The sequence below is a fragment of the Oculina patagonica genome, chromosome 3 (assembly GCF_052425735.1).
Source record: "Oculina patagonica isolate OP01 chromosome 3, crgOcupat, whole genome shotgun sequence".
Classification (NCBI taxonomy): domain Eukaryota; kingdom Metazoa; phylum Cnidaria; class Anthozoa; order Scleractinia; family Oculinidae; genus Oculina; species Oculina patagonica.
In genome coordinates, this window is record NC_135760.1 from 15,969,817 (window position 1) to 15,997,718 (window position 27,902).

A 27,902-nucleotide genomic window follows, 5' to 3' on the forward strand; every position below is an offset into this window, starting at 1 on the left:
CCCATAATAAAGCCCGTAACGGAAATTAAAGTCACTGGACACCAGATTTTTGTAAATGATAACAGTTCTTTATTACAAGCCAGTCTAGAGAAAACAGAAACGTATTTTACACTGCGGTACGTTTGCATTACGCTATCCTTCACCCGCACGACAGACAAAAACGTAATCCCTGGGTCACCAGAGATGGGAAATGCAACACTTACAAGAATAACAATTTTCAACACAGGTCTCCTACAAGTAAAAAAAAACAACATTTCGGCCATCGCCGCGCCACAAAACTTATTTTACAAAGATGGCGACTTCGTGACGCTAGTCGACACATGGCCTACCATCCTAAACGCAACATATTTATATGCGACAAGCCGGAATTTGCACAAGTTTTGAAACAGGTTGAAATCGTGTGTCATTTTTCTTTACCAGAAAAACAATGTATAATAAAACAGTTATTAATAATTAGATTCGTTTTTTGTGATTTTAATTATTCCGGATATCAGGAAAACCTCCTCCAATAATTGTTTATTAATGAGATGCATGAAGCCCGTAACGGAAATTAAAGTCACTGGACACAAGAGTTTTGTAAATGATAACAGTTCTATATTACAAGCCAGCCTGGAGAAAACAGAAACGTATTTTACACCGCGGTACGTTTGCATTACGCTATCCTTCACCCGCACGACTGACAAAAAAGTCATCCCTGGGTCACCAAAGACGGGAAATGCAGCACTGACAAGAATAACAATTTTCAACACAGGTCTCCTACAAGTAAAAAAAAAACATTTCGGCCATCGCCGCGCCACAAAACTTATTTTACAAAAGAGGAGCGACATAAATGTTCCCGAGCCAGCCACGGGAAGGCACTGATGAAAAGGGAAGTCAGACTTCGTGACACTAGTCGTCACTTGGCCTACTTTTCTAAATGCAACATATTTATAATATATATAACTGTTCCCGAGCCAGCCACGGGAAGGCACTGATGAAAAGGGAAGTCAGTCTTCGTGACGCTAGTCGTCACTTGGCCTATTTTCCTTAACGCAACATATTAACATAAATGTTCCCGAGCCAGCCACGGGAAGGCACTGATGAAAAGGGAAGTCAGACTTCGTGACGCTAGTCGTCACTTGGCCTATTTTCCTTAACGCAACATATTTATAATTGACATAAATTTTCCCGAGCCAGCCACGGGAAGGCACTGATGAAAAGGATGTCAGACTTCGTGACGCTAGTCGTCACTTGGCCTATTTTCCTTAACGCAACATATTTATAATTGACATAAATTTTCCCGAGCCAGCCACGGGAAGGCACTGATGAAAAGGATGTCAGACTTCGTGACGCTAGTCGTCACTTGGCCTATTTTCCTTAACGCAACATATTTATTTTAAATAAATTTTCCCGAGCCAGCCACAGGAAGGCACTGATGAAAAGGATGTCAGACTTCGTGACGCTAGTCGTCACTTGGGCTATTTTCCTTAACGCAACATATTTATTTTAAATAAATTTTCCCGAGCCAGCCACGGGAAGGCACTGATGAAAAGGATGTCAGACTTCGTGACGCTAGTCGTCACTTGGGCTATTTTCCTTAACGCAACATATTTATAATTGACATAAATTTTCCCGAGCCAGCCACGGGAAGGCACTGATGAAAAGGGATGTCAGACTTCGTGACGCTAGTCGTCACTTGGGCTATTTTCCTTAACGCAACATATTTATAATTGACATAAATTTTCCCGAGCCAGCCACGGGAAGGCACTGATGAAAAGGATGTCAGACTTCGTGACGCTAGTCGTCACTTGGCCTATTTTCCTTAACGCAACATATTTATAATTGACATAAATTTTCCCGAGCCAGCCACGGGAAGGCACTGATGAAAAGGGATGTCAGACTTCGTGACGCTAGTCGTCACTTGGCCTATTTTCCTTAACGCAACATATTTATAATTGACATAAATTTTCCCGAGCCAGCCACGGGAAGGCACTGATGAAAAGGATGTCAGACTTCGTGACGCTAGTCGTCACTTGGCCTATTTTCCTTAATGCAACATATTTATAATTGACATAAATTTTCCCGAGCCAGCCACGGGAAGGCACTGATGAAAAGGGAAGTCAGACTTCGTGACGCTAGTCGTCACTTGGTCTATTTTCCTTAATGCAACATATTTATAATTGACATAAATTTTCCCGAGCCAGCCACGGGAAGGCACTGATGAAAAGGGAAGTCAGACTTCGTGACACTAGTCGTCACTTGGGCTATTTTCCTAAACGCAACATATTTAAAATTTACATAAATGTTCCCGAGCCAGCCACGGGAAGGCACTGATGAAAAGGGATGTCAGACTTCGTGACGCTAGTCGTCACTTGGCCTACTTTTCTAAACGCAACATATTTATAATTGACATAACTGTTCCCGAGCCAGCCACGGGAAGGCACTGATGAAAAGGGATGTCAGACTTCGTGACACTAGTCGTCACTTGGCCTACTTTTCTAAACGCAACATATTTATAATTGACATAAATGATCCCGAGCCAGCCACGGGAAGGCACTGATGAAAAGGGATGTCAGACTTCGTGACGCTAGTCGTCACTTGGCCTATTTTCCTTAACGCAACATATTTATAATTGACATAAATTTTCCCGAGCCAGCCACGGGAAGGCACTGATGAAAAGGGATGTCAGACTTCGTGACGCTAGTCGTCACTTGGCTTTTTTTTTCCTTAACGCAACATATTTATAAATATTGACATAAATTTTCCCGAGCCAGCCACGGGAAGGCACTTATGAAAAGGGAAGTCAGACTTCGTGACGCTAGTCGTCACTTGGCCTATTTTCCTTAACGCAACATATTTATAATTGACATAAATGTTCCCGAGCCAGCCACGGGAAGGCACTGATGAAAAGGGATGTCAGACTTCGTGACGCTAGTCGTCACTTGGCCTATTTTCCTTAACGCAACATATTTATTTTAAATAAATTTTCCCGAGCCAGCCACGGGAAGGCACTGATGAAAAGGGATGTCAGACTTCGTGACGCTAGTCGTCACTTGGCCTATTTTCCTTAACGCAACATATTTATAATTGACATAAATGTTCCCGAGCCAGCCACGGGAAGGCACTGATGAAAAGGGATGTCAGACTTCGTGACGCTAGTCGTCACTTGGCCTATTTTCCTTAACGCAACATATTTATAATTGACATAAATTTTCCCGAGCCAGCCACGGGAAGGCACTGATGAAAAGGGAAGTCAGACTTCGTGACGCTAGTCGTCACTTGGCCTATTTTCCTTAACGCAACATATTTATAATTGACATAAATTTTCCCGAGCCAGCCACGGGAAGGCACTGTTGAAAAGGGAAGTCAGACTTCGTGACGCTAGTCGTCACTTGGCCTATTTTCCTTAATGCAACATATTTATAATTGACATAAATTTTCCCGAGCCAGCCACGGGAAGGCACTGATGAAAAGGGAAGTCAGACTTCGTGACACTAGTCGTCACTTGGCCTATTTTCCTTAACGCAACATATTTATAATTGACATAAATGTTCCCGAGCCAGCCACGGGAAGGCACTGATGAAAAGGGATGTCAGACTTCGTGACGCTAGTCGTCACTTGGCCTATTTTCCTTAACGCAACATATTTATTTTAAATAAATTTTCCCGAGCCAGCCACGGGAAGGCACTGATGAAAAGGGATGTCAGACTTCGTGACGCTAGTCGTCACTTGGCCTATTTTCCTTAACGCAACATATTTATAATTGACATAAATGTTCCCGAGCCAGCCACGGGAAGGCACTGATGAAAAGGGATGTCAGACTTCGTGACGCTAGTCGTCACTTGGCCTATTTTCCTTAACGCAACATATTTATAATTGACATAAATTTTCCCGAGCCAGCCACGGGAAGGCACTGATGAAAAGGGAAGTCAGACTTCGTGACGCTAGTCGTCACTTGGCCTATTTTCCTTAACGCAACATATTTATAATTGACATAAATTTTCCCGAGCCAGCCACGGGAAGGCACTGTTGAAAAGGGAAGTCAGACTTCGTGACGCTAGTCGTCACTTGGCCTATTTTCCTTAATGCAACATATTTATAATTGACATAAATTTTCCCGAGCCAGCCACGGGAAGGCACTGATGAAAAGGGAAGTCAGACTTCGTGACACTAGTCGTCACTTGGCCTATTTTCCTTAACGCAACATATTTATAATTGACATAAATTTTCCCGAGCCAGCCACGGGAAGGCACTGACGAAAAGGGAAGTCAGACTTCGTGACGCTAGTCGTCACATGGCCTACTTTTCGTGAAAGGGAAATACACAGTTCGCACACAATTGGCCCATTTAAAAAAAAGCATAAAAATTCAAATTATTTTTCAGAAATTAATCCAAAATTTCTCTGAACGTAAAGAAGTGCGGTGATGTTATTTATTTAGGTGACCGATTCTGCACGCACTCCGCCATAGTTTCGTCAGTCCCTTTTAAAGCGTCTGTTGAAGCAAGAGGGTTCGAAAGCATCCTGTAGGTAATCTTTCAATTTTTCAGCTTCCGTTTTTGATTTTAAGCTAAACAATCTTCGAAACGTTTAAAATTGAAAGTAGTGAACACTTGACAGTAGTAGTCCTGCACTAAATTAAAGAAAAGCTACGCGACACTGGAAACAAATCGAATCTTGTTTTAACTTTTACGAAATTCAGTAATTACTTGTAGTTGAACAAAATTTTCTCCATCAAGTACGCGGAGACTACGTTCTGTAGATTACATAATCATTACTAAGTTAAAAAAATTAACGAAAAGGCAAATAACAAGCGAAATTTCACAATACAAAGAAGTTAAAACCATGAAAGGTGCAAAAGTAGAGTCTGAACAAGATATCTTGTTATCTACTTTTTGTTCACTGCTTTTGTTCTTTTTCCTGTGAAGTGAACACATTAAGGGATTAAAAAAAAATGTTTTGGGGACAAAAATAAGTAGAGACTGGAAACTACTGTTTCCCAAACCCTTAATTTTTAACGCAGACATATTAACATTCTTCTTTGAATAAGAAAATTATCTCCAGATCAACTGAAAATAAGGCCATACTTCTGTCTTTAAGTGATCAGAGTAAAATTGATGCAATTCAATTTTCTGCCGTTAAAGATTGCCGGTGGTTAAGAAAAGTTGGAGCACTGGAGCTGCCAACAATAAACCGAACAAACTTTAGGTTTACCTTTTGACCTCATTTCCTTACTTATTTATCTCTCTTTAACCAGCGAAAAATACCAAAAACAACCACTTCTCACCTTCTAATATTCCTGGATGGATGTCATCAATAAGGTTTTGGCCTTTCTTCTTGCCTCCTGCAACAAAAATCATTAAAATTCAACATAGGAGTATAGCTTTATTGCTGGTACTTTATGCATTTTGGGTAGTTATCTGTTTTGTGTTTACATCATCACTTATTGGATCGTGAAATTTTGTGTTTAAATCTTGGATCGTGAATAACATGATCCCTTCAAATGGACAGGCACTCTATTCAGCTTATTGCTAATGATATGTAAGTACTTAAACGACAATGAAAAGAAGGTTCTTACCGGTATTTAGGGTTGAATCTGGTGGGCAGTATAAGGAATTGACGTTTTTAGGAATTGGTGTTTGCGAACTGGCAGTTTCTTTTTTTAAATTATCTAAATTTATACCTGTTCCAAAAACTGAAAAACATGCATGTAGACATATAAGTTACCTTTTTTCCTTTTTTTTTTGGCAGGTTCATGGTCCACGTCACCTCTGGCTTCTTTGGCTTCTATAAAAAACAGCATTTCTCGATGAAACAAATGTATATAAAGTAAAAAGTACTAAAAAACAATAATTATTATTGGTAATATTAAAAAAACATCGAATAACACCTTACTACTACATATGGATTTATTACTATTCAACATTTCCCAGTTTTTCAACATTTATATAAATAAATGACTTTCTGCTTTTATTTGCTGAATCAGAAATGGAATGATCTGCCTCTTTTGACCAAATTGCAATTGCATTGTTCTCGATCTTTATGCAAATTTGTTTCATTCCTGGGCGAACAACTTTTTAGCACGAACCATAGAATTAAAAATTAGAATTATCAGAACTAGATCCTTTTATTTAATCATGGGGTGAAGTCATGAAAATCTAATTCAATAATATTTGTAATGAATATTCATGCCTAATGTGGAAAAGTGTTCATGCGTGTAACAAACAACTTTTCACTCTAACTCATATTCTAATTCAAAATTCTAACTGAAATCCCTGAATTAAAAAAAAATGCACAGTGCATTTTCAATATAAAGCACAAGTTTTACCCAAGGCTGCTGATCGTTTATAAAACTCGATATCCAGCTCCTGAAAAGACAGAAATAAAAACAATTCAAATCTAACAGATAAATGAACTTCATTCCTGAACCAGTATATTGCAATTAAAATGCAAAGATTTGAAATTCAAAAGGCTAGACTCCTTAACAGTGCCTGGTGCGTGATCAAATTTTACCAGTATGAATAACTGAATTACAAACTAAAATTACCATTTTCTCAATGTCTTCTTCATCCATCCCCACATAAGGGTCTAATAAATGAAAATAAAGCAATACTTAATTTTACTTTAAATCAACCATTATTTTATTCTGATCACGTAGCTGACTAGAGTCAAGTTAATTTCCTATATACTGATTGTAACCCAGGTAAAATGTAACATGCACGACCCTTTTCCGGGTAAAAGAAGAGCAATGGACAAATATATATACTTTTTCAAAAAAATATTGGATTTGGATCATTGTTACCGGGTAGTTATTATAGTTGGTAGATGTGTCCAATTCTTTATGAAGTTTTTAAATTGTTTCAAGAATGTGAGACCATCATTCCAAGTTTAATTTTTTTAATAAGGTAAAATCCAATTCGCAGAAAGTGAACTACCAATAGATACATGTTCTTAGCCCATGAAATTCAAGAAAAAAAAATGATTCAGTTGCATTCAGTTCAAATTTACTTTCAGGCATATTGAGTTTCGATATTTTTACAAATACCATTTGGATTCACATCGTCAATGGTCACAATCTCTTTTTTTTCTTGCTGAATCAGTGTTTTCCCCAGAGGCTGCAGCTGAGTCAGGGCTCTCTTCTCTTGCTGAATCAGTGTTTTCCCCAGAGGCTGCAGCTGCGTCAGGGCTCTCGTCTCTTGCTGGATCATGGACTTCTGCTGAGGCAGTTGTGGTGGGTTTCTCTTGAACTGGAAGGAATTCAAATGTTTACAAAAGGATAGTTAACAGGAGTATGCAGGGGTATACAGAGGTTTACAGGGGTTAAAAGGAGTATACAGGAGTATACAGAGGTTTACAGGCTAGGATTATACAGGGGTATACAGGGGTATACAGAGGTTTACAGAAGTATATAGTGGTTTACAGGAGTATACAGGGAGATACAGGGGTATACAGAGGTTTACGGGAATATACAGGGGTTTACAGAAGTATACAGGGGTATACAGGAGTATACAGGGGTATACAGGAGTATGCAGGGGTATACAGGAGTATACAGGGGTTTACAAGAGTATACATGGGTAATCAGGGGTATACAGAGGTTTATAAGAGTATACAGGGGTATACAGGGGCTTACAGGAGTATACAGGAGTATACAGGGGTAATCAGGGGTATACAGCGGTTTATAGGAGTATAAAGGGGTTTACAGAAGTATACAGGGGTAATCAGAAGTATACAGAGGTTTACAAGAGTATACAGGGGTTTACAGGAATATACAGGAGTAATCAGGGGTATAGAGGGGTTTACAGGAGCATACAGGACTATACAGAGGTTTACAGGAGTATACAGGGGGTTTATAGAAGTATACAGGGGTCATCAGGAGCATACAGAGGTTTAAATGGGTAATCAGGGGTATACAGGGGTATACAGAGGTTTACAAGAGTATACAGGGGTATACAGGGGTATACAGAGGTTTACAGGAGTATACAGGGGTTTAAGGAGTATACAGGGGTTTACAGGAGTATACAGGGGTTTACAGGAGTATACAGGGGTTTACAGGAGTATAAAGGGTTTAAGGAGTATACAGGGGTTTCAGGAGTATACAGGGGTTTAAGGGGTATACAGGGGTTTACAGGATATCAGGGTCAGGAGTATACAAGGGTTTACAGGAGTATACAGAGGTTTAAGGAGTATACAGAGGTTTAAGGAGTATAAGAGGTTTACAGAAGTATAAGAGGTAATACAGGGGTTTAAGATATACAGGGGTAGGAGTATACAGGGGTTAGGAGTATATGGGTTTAATCAGGGGTATCAGAGGTTTTCAGGAGTATAAGGGAAAGGAGATAAGAGGAGTATCAGGGGTTCAGGAAGAAAGGGTTTACAGGAGTAGAAGGGGTATACAGAGGTTTAAGGGGTATAATGGGTAACAGGAATGAGTTAGGATCAGGGGGTCAGATATACAGGGGTTACAGGATAAATCAGAAGAGACAGGGTCAGAGGTTTAGGGAACAGGAAGAGAAATGAGGGGTAATTCATAGGACTGGGATGGGAAAAAATGGGAATTACAAGACTCCTGATATTTTGCGCTCTATAATTCATTTCTTAAAAAGCTGAAAACTCTGACGACGATCGCACTGCACGATGTCCATCAAGTCACGATCAATTCATGTAAGTGAATAATTACACTATGAGCACGAAAAATGGATTTAAAAGAAGTGACAGCAAGTTTTTGTCAGTCAGGGTAGTGGTAGGTACGGATAAAATTGATACTTTAGTTAAAGCTACAAAAAGTTTCTATTATTCTCTACAAGACAAACGACCAAATGAAAAGTGATTTCTCAACAATATTAGTGATAATAACTAGCAGAGCATGGATATTTGGATAGTCCAGTCCTTGAACTTCCTTCTGCGACAGGTGAAAAAGAAAGTCCAGGAAGAGTGTGACGTTTCTACAGCAACGTGTGCGTAGGGTAAAAATAGTTGCTAAAATGAAAAATTCAACTATGCAACTAAAACGCACGATCTGCAAGAAAAATTGTCGTAGCCGTTGTCTAAAGCCGTGATTAAAAGAATAGGTACTAAATCCACAAATACTAAATTTCAGAATTTATCATCTGTGCGCGTGCGTGTCCAAAGGTGCTGTGGAATATGGTTTGGCTCCACCCCTTTTTGTAAGGGGGGGGGACGACGGATTTCTGAGCATGCGCATGCGCATGCAAGTTATTCTGGACTCGCTTTTCCTGCGCCTGGGTTCAATCCCTGTATAGGGTACCGAAAGGAAAGTTCAGGGAGTGGACTACATTTAGGACAATCAAAACAACACAGCTATAATGCGCTTGAGGCCAGAGTTTCCACGCACTGGGAATTTCACTGCTGGGACTGGGATTTAGACAAAAAATAGGCTGGGAAATGGGATTTGGGCAAAATTTGGGCTGGGAAATGGGATTTGGTACCCCCCCCCCCCTTCAGGACCCTCTATACAGGGGGTTACAGGAGTAGACAGGGGTTTACAGAAGAAGAAGAGGTATACAGAGGTTTGCAGGAGTATACAGGGGTATACAGAGGTTTACAGGAGTATACAGGGGTTTACAGGAGTATACAGGGGTTTACAGGAGTATACAGGGGTTAACAGGAGTATACATGGGTTCACAGGAGTAAACAAGGGTTTACAGAAGTATACAGGGGTAATCAGGAGTATACAGAGGTTTAAGGAGTAGACAGGGGTATACAGGAGTATACAGAGGTATTATGGGAATACAGAGGTATTATGGGAATCTGGGTGACTACAGGTTCGGTGATCACTACTGAGCCTCTCTATGGGTACCCACGTCTTCGTTTTCTTCGCATTTTTTTGCAAATCTTCGGTTTTCTTTTTAAAGCAGATCTTCGCTTTATTTTCGTTCGTTTTTTTCGTGAAATTGGTCAAATGCCAAACAATAATTTTTCTGTAGTGTTTACGAGTTTTGACAGTTTTATATCTGAGGTTCAATTTATCACGCAAATTTTGTCAATTCAGATCTTCGCTTCAATCTTGAGATCTTCGTTTTTCTCGCGGTGATCTTCGCGTCTTCGGTTTCTTCGGAAATGTTCTCGGTCGTCCCGCGTTCAAATCCTCGGTCATGTTGTAAATAGCCACTGTCTGCCTCCTTCCAGTTGGGATTTTTAATAATGTTATTTTATTAATATTTATTTTTTTAGTATTTTTTCATATCACGGCCCCACAAGCTTCTAGCTTTAAACACAAACCGTGTATAAATAAAGTTGGTTTACCTTTTTTTCCCGCTGGGACAACGCTGCTATCGCTCATTTTGTCGCTGCGATGTGTCGCACGAATTCAAACCAGTTTGAATTCGTGCAACACACGCGGCGACAAAAATCTATCGCAGCGACTTGTTTGTCGCAAGAATCCACCATGTCTGAGGTCACACGAGGCGACATGTCGCAGCAACATGTCGCCGCGACGTGTTGCAGGTCTGTGACTAAACTGTAATCGCAAGGGACGTTTTGTGTAGTCTTACAAGGTGTACTAGTAGCAAAAGGAAAAAAGCTCGGGGCGTTTTGTGTAGGCTTATACGACGAATAGCGCCTTGGCCATCTCTCGTTTTTAAAAATTGAAACGAAAAAGCAGCGCAAAGTATAGAAAATGCTTTTCAAAGCCCGGGTTGCAGTTTCTTTTCGGAATTGAAAGAGGGCTATTATATCAGAGGATTTCCAAAGTCTGGCGACGAAAGGTAGGCTTATTTCAATATTAATAAATATGCTTGACACATGTATCAGTCAATTCCAAACGAGATCTTTTCCCCGGGCATTTGACCGCTTTTGAAGCCCAAATATAGGGGAATTTGATCGAACAGAAGCCCGGATGGTCGGGCGTTAGACCGTAGAATGAAAATGTGTCATAAACTATAAAACGCTAGCGAGCTCAAGCGCGTTAAGTTAGTGATTCACCACTTCGGCATTTAGATTTCACCTGGAGTGTCACGTGTCTTCTGATGTAAACAAACCGCGAAAGTTCGGACATCTAAGAACACACGTGTATGATATCTTTGCGAACGTCCAAAATGGTCATGACTAAAAGTAACCTGAAATCATACCCTCCCTCCCTACTACTGCTGCGGGGGAAGGAGGGCATGATACATTTGCTTGTCGAAAGTCATGTAAAAAAAGCCAGATTCTGGTTTTTTGTCTGATTGGTCGAGAAACAATACTCAATGGAGCGGTGTGGACTGATTGGTTGTCGTATTTCAACGAGACTTCCGGTCAGAAGCTGGTAATGGCAAAGACGAGTCGCGTTTACTGCGAGGACGAGTTCTTTTCTACGTTAGCTGAAGCCCTAACAGATTTCAAGTGTAACTCTCTGAAGGCAGAACAAATAGAGTGAGCGACAATATGCGTAATAATTTTGGTTTCATAAAGATGTTTTTGTTGTTCTTCGAAAACAATATTCCAGAGATGTTAAAATGTTTGCAAAAGCGACCGATTCTATCTGCCGTAAAACAGCTCTTGTCGGTGATTCCTTTTTTGTGTGTGTAAGCTGAAATAAAGGGACGGCATCCAGTACAACTGATAAATATATGTTCGCAAGCGCCATGTAACCTTGCTACTAAAAGCATTTTTATCTCAACACAGCGAAGTTTAAATACAGGCTGTACATATGTACAATTTTTCTCCAGACTTTGAAGCAGTTATGAAGCCTGCCTTGTGAAAGTACTCTTCCTCACATTGCCACTGCTTTGAGGTGGCTTTCTCGATATTCCCCCTTTCTAAATCACTAAAGGACAACAACCTCAAAACTTAATCTTCAGGGGAAATGTTAGAATTATTTCTCAAGATCACTTGCGATTTGGTAATCAAAATACCCATCTAGCTCTGCTTTGTTTTCATCCGATTTGGATGAATATCTATGCCAACATCTTGGGGAAATGTGTGTTTGCGTTTTCTGTTTTTGTAGGAAGGTTTCTTGATTTTCTTGACCACCAAATCCTTTACTTCAAACGGTTGTGTATTCCCTTGCGGTTTTTTAACCCTGATGCATGGGGCACTTGTTACACTGTCTTAACCACGAGAATTTAACAAGTCTTCTAGGGAATACATGGCAGCTGCAATGTGTTTACATCCACCATCTCGATAACCTGCGATCAGGCGTTTTTTCCCTTGCAAAGATGAGAGAGGGAAAAAGAACGCCTGATACATTTATTTAACCGGCCGCCAACCGCCCCCAAATTTAAATAAACTAAGGTGTCGTCAAACTGTCAAACCACTCTCTGTAGATGGCGGCAAATTTGGGATTCGGATTTCCACGAGGCATGAAAAACGTCTGCAGAATAATTATACATGTACAGCCTGTATTAAAACTTCGCCGTGCTAAAATAAAAATACTTTCAGTAGCAGGGAGAAATGACGCTCGCGAATATATATTTATCAGCGATAGACACCGTCCCTTACAACTCACAAAAAAGGAATTTACAGATGAGCTGTTTCACGGCGCAGATAGCATCGTGTAGCTTTTAAGTAAACACTGTAAACATTCCAACACCTCTGGAATATTGTTTGGTGAATTTGTTTTCCCAAAACTCATTCGATGAACTGCCAAAACACAGTCACGAAAACAAATTACGCATTGTTGAACACTATTTGTTCTGCATTCAGAGAATTACACTTGAAATTTGTCAGGGCTTCAGCTGACGTAGAAGAAAAAAATCGTCCTCGAAAATAACACGCCTCGTCTAAGCCATTAGCACCAGCTTTTGACCGGAAGTCTCATTGAAATACTACAGCCAATCAGTCCACACCGTATTGTTTCTCGACCAATCAGAAGAAAAACCAGAATCCGGTTTTTTTACATACGATTCGACAAGTAAATGTATCATGCCCTCCTTCCCCGGAGTGGTAAGTAGGGAGGGAGGGCATGATCTCAGGTTACCATCTCAACCACCTTTACACTTGCATCTTGCCTCGATTCGCTCCTTTACCCTTGAGAATGATCCAGAGATCATAGCACTCCTTTCCTTCATCCGTTTTTACCTTCATGAAAGGCCGCACTTTGGCTTCGTATACGTGAACACCCTCTTGATTCAACTGCATGAGCGGTTAGTAATGATTCCACATAACCACTGTGGAATAAGCGATAATCTTTAAATGATTTGTAAGCGGCGAGTCCCTACTTGTCGTATTCGGTAAAGTGGTTAATTAAGTAGTTGAAAATGTTGTACAGCCCAAATGGGACGACGAGTTGAAGTTGTTCACGGTCGTCAGGGAAAATGGATTGGGAATTACCATATCATGAATTATTAATTTGTCTGCATCACTACTGGTTTGATCTTTTTCAAAGTTTGGATCCTACTGGCAAAAGCTATCTTTCCACTGAGGAAGTGATTTTAACTAGCGAGGCTTTCAAATACCCACTTACTGAAACTCTGCGTTCCTGCAAATATCTTTTGAGTTCTGCAATATTCATGCTGCATGGCGTTGAAGTCGCATTTATTCTTATTCTCTGACATTTTGAATCCTGATTTATTTAAATTTAAAATATCGGGTCGGCAGTTCGTACACATGTGTGCGTGGGTTACTTAAGGATGTCCGAACTTTCGTGATTTGTTTACATCAGAAGTCACGTGACACTCCACGAGAAATCTAAAGCCGAAGTGGTGAATTGGTTATGTTTATAATGTAAAATAGTTTAAACGTGTCTTTTTCTATTAAGATTGGCTTATTAATAGGGGGTGAGTGTCCATTTAGACCAAGTGTTAACAAGAAAACTTAACTCACAATGACATTTCAGCACCGACCGGTGGGGCATTTGACCATGTAACTGGCCCACATAGTGGGGAATTTGATCAGAAATTTTAAAAAAGTCAAATGCCCAGGGGGATTGCCCGAGGGGACCATGATCTCGCTTGGAATTGACTGATACATTAATTATTAGCAAAATGAGAGCTTGAATTCTTCAGCTTGTAGCATCCTTACTTCATTTTATTTTCTTCGATGCCGAGATGCTTTGCAAAAATAGAAATTATAAAGTAAAGCAACAACTCGACACAGATCAACAACAAGGGCTGTCATGAACTAATTTAAATTCGAAATTATTCTAGGGGTTGCAAATGACTGGTGTTTAGTAGTCGGTAATCACAATAATAATTATCTATTTGAGAATAAGCAATTCGTGGTTATGTTTCTTGGCAAGATTTAAACTGGCCATGATTTTGTATCACGAGTTTGATTCATGTGAGTTTAAGTATGATTGCATCGGTACTGTGATGTTTAGGGCATATGCATTTTCGATTATTATATTACATTACTATTAATACAATACAGTAGGTCGGACCTACTGTAAGATAAGATAAGATAAGATAAGAACTTTAAGATAAGAACTTTAATAGTAATCTCCCCATAGGGCTTTTCAGAAACTATTTACATGTACAATAAAAAATAAATCTACTTAACACTAATATTTACAAATGAAATTGAAAACTAAATAAAATAATGATTAAAAGTTTAAAAGAAGATGATGCCTAAGCTTTGATTTAAAGGAGTGCAGAGATTTAGCGTTTTTGATTTTTATATCAAGGCTGTTCCATAGGCTTACCGCTCTGTATGTAAATGTTCTTTGGCCTGCTGCGGTCCTGAACAGTGGAATTTGCAAGCTCTGGTGTTGGCGGGTTTTTCGTTTATGAACATCAGACCTTTTACAAAACTTGTTGCTTAAATATTAAACTGGGTGCTAAATTATTTAGACATTTGTACATTAATACTAATCTCCATAGGAACTCAAATTGACATGGCATATGTAGCTATAAATCTGCTTATAAATTTATACTTACCTACGTCAGTGCCAGGATGAAGGACACCAATTAGTCCAGAATCTGTGAAACAGAAAATTAAATGGAAATATGGTCTCATCTATATGAATTCAATGAAGATTGTCAGTATAGACATGATAGTGAGAGGGATTTGATCATTGAATGGTGCTCTTAATGAACATCTGCACTCACATGGTGTCTTTGAACCCGAGTTTTTTTTTGATAAAGTTACAGAAAAGATATATGGTAAGATAAGATAAGATAAGAACTTTAATAGTAATCTCCCCATAGGGCTTTTCAGAAACTATTTACAATATGTACCGTAATGATTCAATGTACCATCCTCCTTCCAATGAGCACTCCTTCTGAATAAGCCCCCCCTTTCGAATGTGTTTTGTCAAAAAGTGCCCCTACTCCAATAAGCACCCCCATTCCTATAGGCACCCCTATTCTAATTAGCACCCCTATTGTGGATAACTGGCCCTACTGAAGTTATCAAAGTCGAATAGATAAGGCAATAATATACTATGCATTTTTGACAGCTTAGCCATATGTATATTATGTTACCTTCACTGTTGTCAATATGAATATCTTCTTCTGACTGATGATCTGAAATAACAAATAATTTCCCATAATTAACTGCGATGTACAGTTTTTGCCCTGCATAATAATTATTGTTTTTAATTTTGTTGGTGACCAGACGCAGACCTCCACTCGGTTAGGCTTCAGGTCATGCGATGTTTAGTAGCTACAAAACAGTTGCAAATGGAAATTTTTTTTAAGGTTTTGTCTTTACAAGGAATGTTTAGTGTGAAATATTTGATTTTCAAATGTTTGACTCGTGAAAAATACTAAATTTCAATGCTTTGAAAGAGAAATACAATTCAGCGGGCCAATTCATTGGTGTCAAAGAATGTGCTGACATGTTGAGTTTTACTTTGGATCAAGGTCATTTGCTAAAAATGTATTTCCGCAATACAAATATATGAATTTCATATATTCATTTCATATATACTCCATCCACGGGTATATTACAAACTCACAAGTGACCAGCTCCCAGTTGGCTTGGTAGCTCATAATCAGTTGGTTAGAGCGCTGCACTAGTATCACAGAGGTCATGGGTTCGATTCCCTTTCAAGCCCGAATTTTTTTCAGGCTTTTCTCAACTGCTTAATTATATATAAGTTGAGTTCATTACTGCGATGATCTTTCACTTGCTAAAAATTGTTACAATACACAGTTGAAAATTTTAAGGTGGCTCTGAAATAGTTTTAAGGTGGCTCTGAAACCCCTTCGTAGAAATTTTTTAACTTTGCAAAAAGATGTACATGTATCTTATCATGCTTATTGCAAGTTTATTTTATAATATGCTGATCATGTTTTGCCTGTAATAGTGTATCCTCTGAGTAGGATTAAATTTTAGCAAGCTTACTTCTTCAATTTCTAATAAATAACAATTGGAGTTAATTAATAATATTATTGTTGAAAATGAATGCTTCACTAAAACTGTCAACAAAAGTTTGTGCTTACTAGTGGATTGTGGCTGTCGTACAGCTGCTTTCACTTGCTCCTTAAAAATTAAACACATGTAATTATTAAAGCACCTATGAAGCAAGGGATAAAATTTTTGGCCCAATATATATAACACCCTGTTCACGATCATTGCATTCACAAGTTAAAAAACAGGGAATGGCCTAAAACAAAAACAGAGTGAGGCAAGATTCACAACCAGTCGGATGCACAGAGTGAATTTCTACTCTAATAGAGAACACATAGCTTTTACTATATGTAATAAAGAGGAGAGAAACAGCAGTTTTTATAATATAAATGTAACATGGTAATTAATAATTGGAGAGTAATATAAAACAACACTTAGAATTAAAGTTACTTGGAAAAGGCTGAAGTGAAAGTCATCTCAAGCACAACTGTCCAATGTTAACAGTTTCTTCAACAATAAATGAAAACATAAATTAAAAGGAAATTACCAAGCAATATGCGAAATACACACCTTATCAATTCCCGAGCATCCAGGCACAGTACTTCTTGGATTGAGAAATGCTGTCATGCCATCAAGAGAAAGGCAATTTAATTAGTGAAGGTATATATTATTTTTTTTCTTCAAAATTTTGCGTCTTGAATGAAAATGTTTGAATTTACTAAAAATGGCATTGTCGGAATAAAATCTTTTGAGATTTGAACATGAATTTTTCAAAATCTAGTTGTCACCAAATACTGTAATATGCCCATAATTTTAAAACCTGACAAAAAATTTCTCAAATTTCTCCAGCAAATAAGCCTCAGAGCTCTTTAGTTTTGTATCAGGAAGCATTTAAAGTTAAATTGATTTGTATACCAGTCAAATTAAACTTAAACATTTTAATTTGCTGGTTTGACAGAAATTAATTTGACAGAATTTTCTGGACATAGTGAAATGATATGGATGGCACTTTGTGAAAATGAAGCTTTGTTCAAGATTGTAGCTGACAGTATACCGTATTTATTCGATTAAGCGCCCTGGGCGCTTATTAAATTTTTGGACCTTGAGGGTGGGCGCTTATTCGAGGCTGGGCGCTTATTAAATTTTCACCATTTTTAGCAAGTAGTACGTTTATTTTGCAAGAAAACAATGTATAATAACTAAACGTGAAGGTGTACGAAAGCTGAATTTTAAATGTTCATTGAAAGTTTCAGTGAAAGACTAAACAAAACTCGGTCTTCGGGATAGTCTCTTAGTAGTACTTAGTCAACTTTGACCTCAACTTCAACAATAATCAAATTTCCTCTTGTGCTCTCATTTTAGTGGGGTAGGAGTGGGCGCTTATTCGAGGCTGGGCGCTTTTTAACTTTTTCTACCTACAGGGTGGGCGCTTATTCGAGGTGGGCGCTTATTCGAGGTTGGGCGCTTAATTGAATAAATACGGTAATTGTATATCAGTGGCGGATCCAAGGGAGGGGCCCGGGGGGCCTGGGCACCCACCTAATTTTTTTTGAAATAGTGCATTTTCTTTGAAGTGCCAGAATTATCTTTGCAGAATTCAACATTTATAGTCAAGTGGGCCCCCTCCTTAGCTGAATGTCTGGATCCACCACTGTATAATTTATATACTATAAATAATATATTAAAAAATTATTAATGCATTCTACCTCTATCAAGCTGTTCCAGTATAGCCGGAGGAATAAACGCCCTGCTCACATGAGCGGACGAGGTGCAGTTTCCTCCTTTAATAAATTTTGTCGATTTCCCGACACATCCAATCCTTTCTTCTACTATATATGTGCGTATAGCACTGTCACTTAGAGTGTTGTTGGGATTCTTCAATGTTATTGCCTTCATCATCAGTGGCACATTAAAGGCCACTGCCTTTCCACATGTGCAGGCTTTTGGCTCTATTTTGTTTGTTACAAAATGGGCAACCTTGAAAAATAAATAATTAAACAATGAAATAAATAAATGATTAGAAAATGAAATAAATACACACATATGCAAACCTGTCAATCATGATATTTGATTTGCCTCAGCAACATCATAATTATAAGTAAGTCTTGCCAAAGGGCGAAAATGTTAACATTTTTTCTTTATTTTCCATTTTTTTTTTCAACAGAATTGTATGATTTGATTCTTTGAATTTGCATTCCATAAGCATTCTGGCTTTTTCCATTACTTTAATTCTTTAGACTTTTATGATGTTTCAAAGCATCATCCTCACCACTCACTCAAAAGAAAATAAGAAAATTCTGATTGAACTCGGATCAAAGGATTTGTGTAAGAAATAGTTCCACTAAAACTACATTCTGGCCAAGTTCTATAATGTTTGATTTTTTTCCATTTTGCAACCTAATTTTAGAATACTATTTTTAATTGTACTATTATTTATTAATTGAAATTAAACTTCTTAGTACAGCATCATTAAATATTATAAATAAATGTACTTTATTTAGTTGAATCATTGCTTACACTTTGAACGGAATCTTGGGTGATATCACCAAGTACCTCCATTATAGCTTCCTTAATCAAAGGATTGTTTGTGTTTTTGTTTTTGAGTGCAGCCTTCTTTCCTTTGGTGCAGATGTTTTTTGTGGCTGCAGAAGCGTAGCTTGGAAGAACATCTTCTTCCATGCTTTCTTCAATTTCTGGCACCATTAACGGCAGCCCTACCTTCTCAAGAATCTGTCATCATAAAAAGAATATTTATTATATTAAATTAATCTATGCAAACGAAATCAACTACTATGATCTGATTGGCCCTTACACAAAAACCATTCATAATTATGTGGGTGATAGCTTATCACATTCCATATTATTATTAACTATAAATTTTATTTTTTTAAAAGCAAAAACAGTAGCAGCTTTACTTGAACACTGCAGCTTAAAACTGTGAGTCTCCTATTGACACAATCAGCAATTTATTAGTATTTAAATTAACATGAAGTGGAATATGATTTTCTACTAACCGTTTTGGAAACAAAGAGCAACAAGGAGAAGGACAACATCGCCCTCTGATCTATTTGTAGATCTTTGTTGTCACATACATTGTTCAATGTTTCAGTTACAATGTCGACATCTTCTTTTTTTCCAAGCATCTTGGCGATGAAACTGGTTACAACGGAGATGCTGGAACTAGCATTCTCCATTGCTTCCAGCAAACGTTGATATCGTTCTCTAAATTCACGCGAACGGTAAATTGGGTGTAGTTCCTTAAAGGGAATCCTCATCCATCGTGATAGAACCCTAAAAAAAGCAATGAACTAGCTAGTTATGGGTTTTTTGGTATAGTGGCAAGCTTTAAGGCAATTCCAGCAAGGCAAAATATTTGATACTGGGTTCTCATGATTATTAGAAGGCATCAATCAATCTTTTTAATCCATCAATATTCTTTGTGCCTTGATCAGTCAAAACATGCCACATGATGCAGCATAAACTGGGGAATATTTACTTAAAGGATCCCTTGAGGCGGCTAGTATATTGGAGTTTAATGCCCGAGGCTGAATGATTGTCCGAGAAATGAGCGGTTGGCCAAGAAGCAAAGCTTCAACGGCAACTGTGAAATTTTAAGGACAATCTTTCAGCCAAGGTCATTATCCTCCAATATACCAGCAAGCCAAAAAGGGGTTTATTAACTGCGCTGCGCAGTTCTTGCTCTGCACATGTTTTTTTTTTTTGTTCGTCGTAGTTTTCGTCGTTTTGTCTGTGACCAGACCCAAACCTCCACTCAAGGGTCTCAAAATGATTTTCCAAGGCCCCATATTTCATCGAACTCATGCAATCACTATAATAAGGGTGGTCTTGTGACCAGCATGGTTTGAAGCTTTGAGCAGAGCTTTGTTTTCTATTCTTTGTCAGATAGTGTAATTAACTGTACATACTTGAAGCTTTTTCCATCCACGTTGGTCGTCATAATTGGGAAAGTCATTGGAACTGATCGCCCATGATAACTGAGAGTTCCACCCTGCAAATTTTGGTCATTGATGAGTTAAATTTAAATTTGACAGTTAATAATGATGTTTACAGCCATAGGCGTACAAGGCGGGGGGGCGAGGGGGGCTGCAGCCCCCCAGCGCCGAAATTTTTCGGGCAAAATGCTTGGAATTCGGGCAACAAGCTTGGAGAAAAAATAAAAAATAAGCTGACAAATCTCAACATGACGTTCAAAACGAATTACATCAACAGAAAAAAGTATTGGAAAATATAATTTTGTGGTTCAAAAGTCTAACTAAATTCTCATGTATGTTTTTCGTTTCCTCTTGCAAATTGCTGTTATCCCGTTTGATTCAGTTACAATCATTTTGAAGTAAGAAGTAAGAAGGAAATTGGCAAGGGCGACCAGAAGTTAGGATTCTCCATAGCTCGACCTTGTGCACGCGGTGAATCCAGGCTAAGAATATGAAGCATAGCTGTTACAGATGTGATGGAGCTAGTGCTTTGACTCAAATGTTACGTCGTAAGGGCTAGCTCAAAAACTTTCAACGGAATGTTTTAACCCATTCACCTGAAACGCTTTTACATATCTTTCAAGTGAGGGAATGTAAATTGGCTGCCCGAAAATACGTTAAATTTTGCTGAACTCAGGAGTTGATAAATAATATATTTCCGAAGAAAAAAGATACAGTGCATTGACATTTTCGGGCAACACCACGAAATTAATAAAAAAACTATCGTTTCCTTAAAGCAAGCCGGCGAGTTGAGGTTTGTACACAACTATTTCAATGCCATTTCGTTGTCCATTTTAAATGCCTTTTATTCGGCTTTCAATTCATGTTAATTTTTTTTTCGGGCAATTAGGTCTCCGCCCCCCAGGTCCGAAGGTGCCCGTACGCCTATGTTTACAGCAATCAGCTTGCATTATGCTTACTAGTAGCCCACACTGTACATGTATAGTAATATACCATATTTATTCAACTAAATGCCGCAGCGTTTATTAATTTTTTGGGGGATTTGAGTGCGGCACTTATATGAGAACAGCGTTTCTATGAGGACAGCCTTTATTTAAAATAAAATGGTATGGTAACTGATCTGATAAACTTCTTTTGAGGCTTGCCTCAACTTGATTACCACTATATTTGCTTTTTTACTATATCATTGGAATAAACGCTGCAGGGTTTATTCGAGGGCAGCGTTTATTAATTTTTTTACCCTATTGTACAGCAGTTATTCGAGGGCAGCGTTATTGGAATAAAACAATTTTTTTGTCACTGCATCGTTATAGCGGTATATATTTACCTTGTTGCTTCATGGCTCAGTAAATGTCCACTACTAACCACCCCCACTTCGGTGAATGGTTGTTAGTAAGCCTGTCTCAGAACCAATCACATAATTTGCTTGAAACACCAAGATCACTGAGTGTGTATAATTATGCTTAATAACAATATAATGTACACTCGTTGCGTTCTATCTTGTCGAGTTTAATCACTGAATAAACTATTGGACTCACTTGGTTAAAGAAGGCAACTGCCACTTGTTTAATCATTGTGCTGTTCTCAGCATCGTCCCATCCAAATGGTATGGTGGTAGCACTTGCCCTGTCCATGACAGCCTTAAATGTCATGTCTGTTGTAACATTAGAGAAATTATTATGACAAGGCTATGATAGTTTTACAATGCAAAAAGTTGACAAAAATTATTTGACATTAACTTCATGTTAGACCTGTAATTAATGGCTTGTTCTTTAGGGTGAAGTTTCGTAACTCCGAAATGATATAGTGTAATAAATTAAAGCGATAATTATCAAACACAGTTTTGTTTTCCTGACGTTCCAGTTGATGAAATTTGATAATCAATGAAATTGTTTGTTATCGATTATAATCAACTCAATGAAAATCGAAGACCAAAAGAGTCCTGAGTATCGATTTATACATTGATTTTCATAAAATTTTAATGATATATATATATATATCGATTGTCAGTGGCAATTGTTTAATTATAATTTCAGATATGTTTGCATAACAATAACACATTGACAGTTGACTCTTACCTAAACCTTACACAAACGACTCTTACACAAACCATATTGTTTACCTTGAACTACGTCACTCTCTCCAAAAACAGAAAGTGCTGCTTTCAGAGCGGTTGTTTTGGCTGATTGAGGGGCTCCGTATAATACCGGAATCCCACACCCCCCATATTCCTTAACAATGCATCCATAATTAGCTCCAATCGCACAACAGGCCAGTGTCATCACAGCTTGGGGGAAATTGTTACCAAGTAAATCCTTTTCAGCCTCAATCAGTCGTCTAAGGGCTGCTCCATCATCAGTGTTTTCTAAATAAAAGAAAATTTTTTCCAATTGACTTGATGCGATGCTGACATTACCTTTAATACCCCTTTTAAGTCAAGCCAGCGACTTATACCATAATAATTAGCAACCATAGGTGCCTGAGCAAGGAGGAGACCGTATCCCTCCAAAACAAAAAATTGTGGGGTTGCCCCCCCCCCCCCACACACACACACACACATTTCAGTCCCAAAGGGTATAACCAGCACATGATAAAACTATTGTGTCAAGACAAATCGTTTTATCAGTATTTTGTTTGGCAGGATAATATGGTATATATATAGAACTTGCAACAAAACTCATTTCCCAAAACGCTACTAGGAGAGGTCTGCAATCTATTAAGATAGTATTTGACATTTCTGTTTGACATCTGCCCTCTGATGTCCAAAGAACACCCCCCCCCCCCAAAAAAAAAAAAAGCACCATGAAACAAGATCGTCAAAACTGCCTAGTTAGGTCAGGCTGTGTATCCATAATTGATTTGTGACAATGCACATTGGGAATTTTGTGTGAGTGGATATGGGGGAGGGGGAGTGGTGGGGCACATTTAAAAATGTGCCACTGCCTCTGCTGCTTAAAGTGATATAATTATGCAGGTCCAGGTTGTTCAAAGGGTGAATAGCGTAGTTTAGTTTAGTTTGCCAACGCTTATCCACTGGATATCGATTTAGTAGGTGGATAGCGCTATCCACCCTTTGAACTGGGCCCAGGAAATGTTATCAAAATGGCTTTCAGCTAAGACAAGGAGCCTTAACAATTTCACTTTTTTTTTTCAGATATATGGCTCTGTTTGAAGTATGTTATTTGATCACATACTGCCATGTGCACTGCCATTGGATTCGCTACATACAACATTGACAAGCTGTGTGATGTCATCAGTCACAGCCATACTCACTGCAGTTACATTTGTGTCAAGACATTGTGAGCCATATATATATCTGATTAAGCACCCTGCATGTACACTTGTTTAATGTTTTGGCTTTGGAGGTCCAGGCACTTGTAAATATCAGTCAACCATTTGTAAAATCAAGTATTATTTAAACTATCAAGTATTAAAATCAAGTATTATTGCCCAGGGGAGGTGGGGGTACTCCAGGGGGTACTCCAGCTTCTAAATGATGGAAATGATGAAATGGAGACAAAACTCAAGACCCCCAAAAATCCCTGGACCAAAAATAACCCCTTAAAAATCCCTTGTCAAGTTACCCCTAAATTGCCAGAAGGGGCAATAAAATAACACAACGAAACCCATAAAAAATTGAACGCTCGTGTTTGTTTATTCATCATACCATGAATATGCCAAGGCACTTAAGTTCGTTTTTAATACCCAAAAATATCCCCTTTTTAAATAAAGTCACCCAAAAAATACTTGCCGAGTTTTAAAACCCAAAAATCCTGGAATCAAACATTTTAAACCCCAAAAATCCTTCGATCATCCCCGTGCTTTCAATTATAGTCAATTTCAATCTCCTCTTGACATTTAGCTTAATATTCTTTTTTGTACACATTAGTTTTTGGGAGGAGTGGGGTTGGCGGGCTCTTATTTAAGGTGGGTGCTTAATCAAATAGATATGGTACCTGACACATTAGAGAAAGCGGCTCAAGGTTTGACAACAAAGAACAAAACAGAAGCAGATTTAATTATTTTTGTTTCACTGTTAAACAACTTAGGTGTAAAGAATTAACATTGTTGCATCTAGCTACCAAATTGAAGGACTAGTAATTATGGAATGAACGTCCAATTTTGTCATATTGTAATGTTTAAGCTGTAAGTGGCCACCTAATTAATTAAAGCTGCCTTGAATGTAAAACAGTTTCAAAACTTTTGTGTTGTGTTTCTGCTGTTTGCCATATTTAGAATTTACCATTCCACATCTCCCATAATACACCTAGCTTGCTTGCCTCCACCCCCCTCCCAAAAATGCATAGGTATTGTTTTGAATTTCTATTGGGATGACTGTGCAATGCAAAAGAAATTGAAAGCAATGCTTATGTAAATTTGGGTGGGAAGAAGAGGGCAGCAAAGTGAAGTATAGGAGAGATTAAAGTGGCAAAGAGAGAATTGTCTCTAACCGTTTGAGTAAAAGTGGTTTTGTGAAGTCTTACTGATCTCAAAAAATGCAACCTTGCATTGTGCATTTCCAGAAAGTATACATACCTACCCCACGGAAGATCATTTAAAATATTGATGTGGAGAGAGGGGTTCCAGGAAGTAACAATTTTGAAGGGAAGGTGTGGGCTTAACTGTACTTCAAAGGGTTTGGAGGGTTTCACCAAAAAAAAACTTTCTGTGGTATTGGGGAATTATTATTATTTTTTAAACAATTCGTTAATTTATGCGATCAGCCAATCTGATTTAAAGTAATTTGCCTGATTATTTCTTGAATTAATACATTGATATGGCATCTTCTGACAGTACTATAAGTTTTTTATGACCCAATCAAGTTGAGACAACAACTTCAAATGAGACAAAATTCCCCCTGGCCCAGTGATGGTTGGTTGTACCTTAAATGATTAGCTAGGTTAAGTCACCCTTACTTTCAAGGCAGTATTAAATATAGTCATTAAAAAAATAAGATATTTTTGGCCTTTTTTTGAGTCGCATTATGGAAACAATTGACACATTTCCAGCTATACATTATACCTTTAAGACCTCTTAAAAACGGAAGCCTGGAGTCATCTAAGAGGATGTATTCCTGCTCCTGTTTCCTAATGACATGCCCTTCGCCATTTATTTGCACAGTGTCATTGAATACCCAGACATCCTCTTCTGGTTGTTTACCAATAACCTGGAAAATAAATTATCTTAGACAAGATTTTTTTGTATTAAGACATTTCCTTTCTGAACAACCAAACTAGAGTGCTTTTTGGTGGGTATTAATCACCTGACTCAATTTTCAAATGCTGATGATGAAATTTGAGCAATTTATCGAAAGCAAGCTTACAACTGTTCCTGGCAAATTCTCATCTGTAAAAATTCATGTTGTGTAGTGTGAAAGATTTGTATATGTGTTACTAAAAAATGTTTCTCAAAATGTTATTGCCCCACTGACACTAACTGTAAAAATAGATAACAAAAGACCTGCTGAGATAAGAAGTGACCTAATGAAAAGACAACTCAAGACAACTGACAACTTTCTGATGTCTTCCAGGGAAAATATATTTTTTAGAATAATTGGACAATTCGTCCTTTCCTCTGTTTGTAAGAGTAGAACACACAGAAAATAAAAGGTATCTATAAAAAAAACTGTTCGAATTTTTTTGTGGGATTCACCTTCGTTCGAATCGAAACCTGTTTTATTTGGTTAGACATATTGCTTTTTAAAGAGCAACTGGTCCGAGTTTGTTACACCCTGCGTGCCGGCTGACGTACTTTCTTTTTTTGCAGTATATCAGCGAAAAAGAAAGGGCTCTGCACGCTGGGTGCAACAGACTCGGACGAGTAGCTCTTTTAAAAGCAGAAACAGGTTTATATGGTCCTTAAAAATCCCCCCCCCCCCCCCACACACACACACACACACACACACACACACACACACAAACAATTATTCGAACGTAGGGTGAGTTTGTCATAATTGAAAAAAATAAAATGGAAGCCAGTTTTTACCTCAGGTACGAGTTTCGTGTTTATCTGACAATGAACTTTGTCATAAAATTGTCAAAGTGCAAGCTAGGTAGTTTGCGGATTCACGAGCTGCAAAACTACTTTCACTGTCAATGTTGTCATTGTGACGATATATACGATCAATAACATTACAGGGTCATTACAAGGCAGACCCAAGAAGAAGGGACGCCAATTTTCCATGCTCGCGATATCTTCAATGGAACTCGCGCGAATTCTTCGCACGAGATAAACATGTTTACTTAACTTTATTTGATCTCGGGTTCTTGCAACAAGGACTTAATATGCTAATTTACCGAGAATTAAAAATGTATGTGTTATGAAAAACGAAATTCATACAGCTTGTAGCTAAAAACAAGACAAAAATTGCAGACAGCTTTAATAGTAAAAAGTTGAAGGTGCGTTTGAAGATATCTGAAATGTTGTTCAAATTAACGTCCGCAAAGTGTTTAACTGACTTAAATCCAAAGCTAGCTGTGTTAGATTCAGGTACTTGAAGGTTCTTGACCCTTCTCCGGTTTTGACGTTATTTCTTAAATCCGACCGTAATTTGTTTACTGCTTTGAACATGTTTGTATCATCAGTCATATTTTGTAAGAGTGCTTATCTCAGTAAACTGATCACTGTATAAAAAGATATGAAAGCGCTGCAAAGTACATATTTATCTTACCGTAACAGGTATTTTCTTCCTCTGCTGTTCGGCAGGAGTAGTCTTGGAATACCGTCTACACAACCCATAGATATAGTCCGGCAAGTACGGCTCTTTTGCCGGCTGTGTCCAGATGGCTGCACTTTTTAGTGCGTTTATCAAATTTTGATGAGAAGACATATCCTTATTTGAAAGGAAATACTCTTTAGTTCTGAAAAAAGGGCATAACACAATCGTTAAGCGTGTTGTAGGGTTGCAAAAGAAAAACCCAATAAGCTTACTGTTTATAAAACATAAAAAATTATAGGAGTGACGAGATTATAGGTAACGGGAAAACTTGAAGCTGATCTCAATGAATCAAATCCCGCATTCTGATTTTTTCAGTTTCGCCCCTCGACACAAGCTTTATAATAGTGGCTTAAATTCTAATTTGTACTAATCAAAAAATAAAATGGTTAAGCATATACAAAGAATCCATCAAACAAGCATATGTAAATGCAATATTTACGGTGCTTCGAGCCGAGAGTAAAACAGAGCTTTCACTAGTTAGGTTTAAGCGTGCATGCCATGTGACATGAAGTAGAGACGGTGTATTTGGCTTTATTCAAATCCAGATGGATTCATAAAAAATCGCTCAATTCTAAAACGATCGACATTATGGATGAAATTAACAATAAACTCATGTCAAAATGGTTATAACAAAGTTTTTACCTTGATGTGTCCTGGTTTATATCGTTGGCCACGATATCCAAACGGACTTCGGCTAAATAGCCGATCACTGCCCCCGAACTTTCAGCAACAAAACCAGTTATCGTCAAATCGAAATTCGTCATAGCCAAAAATCCATCTGGTTTTTCGTAACCTATGACTCCGTTCTTTGAAATTAACTTTTTGGGGTCCACTTCCACTGCTTCTACCACACTCCCATCTGCTTCAGCCATTTTTGAAGCGAGCACTAGAAGGTTGGTTGACAAGCACAAAGCACGAGGTCTTCTTTTTGAAGCGATCAGATCGCAACTTTTGAAATGGTACGCGATTGGCTATTTTTGCCCCGTTCGCTCTGAAGTTGATTGGCGTATGACAGTAGAGGGGC

General features: G+C 38.2%; 2 protein-coding genes and 1 long non-coding RNA gene across 3 annotated transcripts in view; 1 reads left to right on the forward strand and 2 right to left on the reverse strand.

The window, feature by feature from the left end:
- The window catches only part of LOC144646936 (replication factor C subunit 2-like), a 50,245-nt gene that overhangs the window by 3,232 nt on the left and 19,111 nt on the right, over positions 1-27,902 (forward strand). The window lies entirely within an intron of this gene.
- On the reverse strand, positions 3,323-6,265 carry LOC144646943 (uncharacterized). The gene is made up of 3 exons (XR_013569494.1): positions 5,705-6,265; positions 5,265-5,321; positions 3,323-4,897 (listed from the first exon to the last, which is right to left on the reverse strand). It is a non-coding gene; the product is annotated as an uncharacterized LOC144646943 (long non-coding RNA).
- Positions 5,709-27,761, reverse strand: LOC144646922 (uncharacterized). Its single transcript, XM_078506633.1, has 17 exons — positions 27,521-27,761; positions 26,831-27,020; positions 25,183-25,327; positions 22,283-22,525; positions 21,699-21,814; positions 20,134-20,216; positions 19,222-19,498; positions 18,725-18,937; positions 17,914-18,184; positions 16,778-16,827; positions 16,300-16,339; positions 15,337-15,378; positions 14,791-14,832; positions 7,023-7,224; positions 6,525-6,565; positions 6,306-6,345; positions 5,709-5,764 (listed from the first exon to the last, which is right to left on the reverse strand). The coding sequence occupies exons 1-14, from the start codon at positions 27,748-27,750 to the stop codon at positions 7,040-7,042; spliced, it is 2,127 nt and encodes a 708-aa protein (XP_078362759.1). The 5' UTR covers positions 27,751-27,761; the 3' UTR covers positions 5,709-5,764; positions 6,306-6,345; positions 6,525-6,565; positions 7,023-7,039.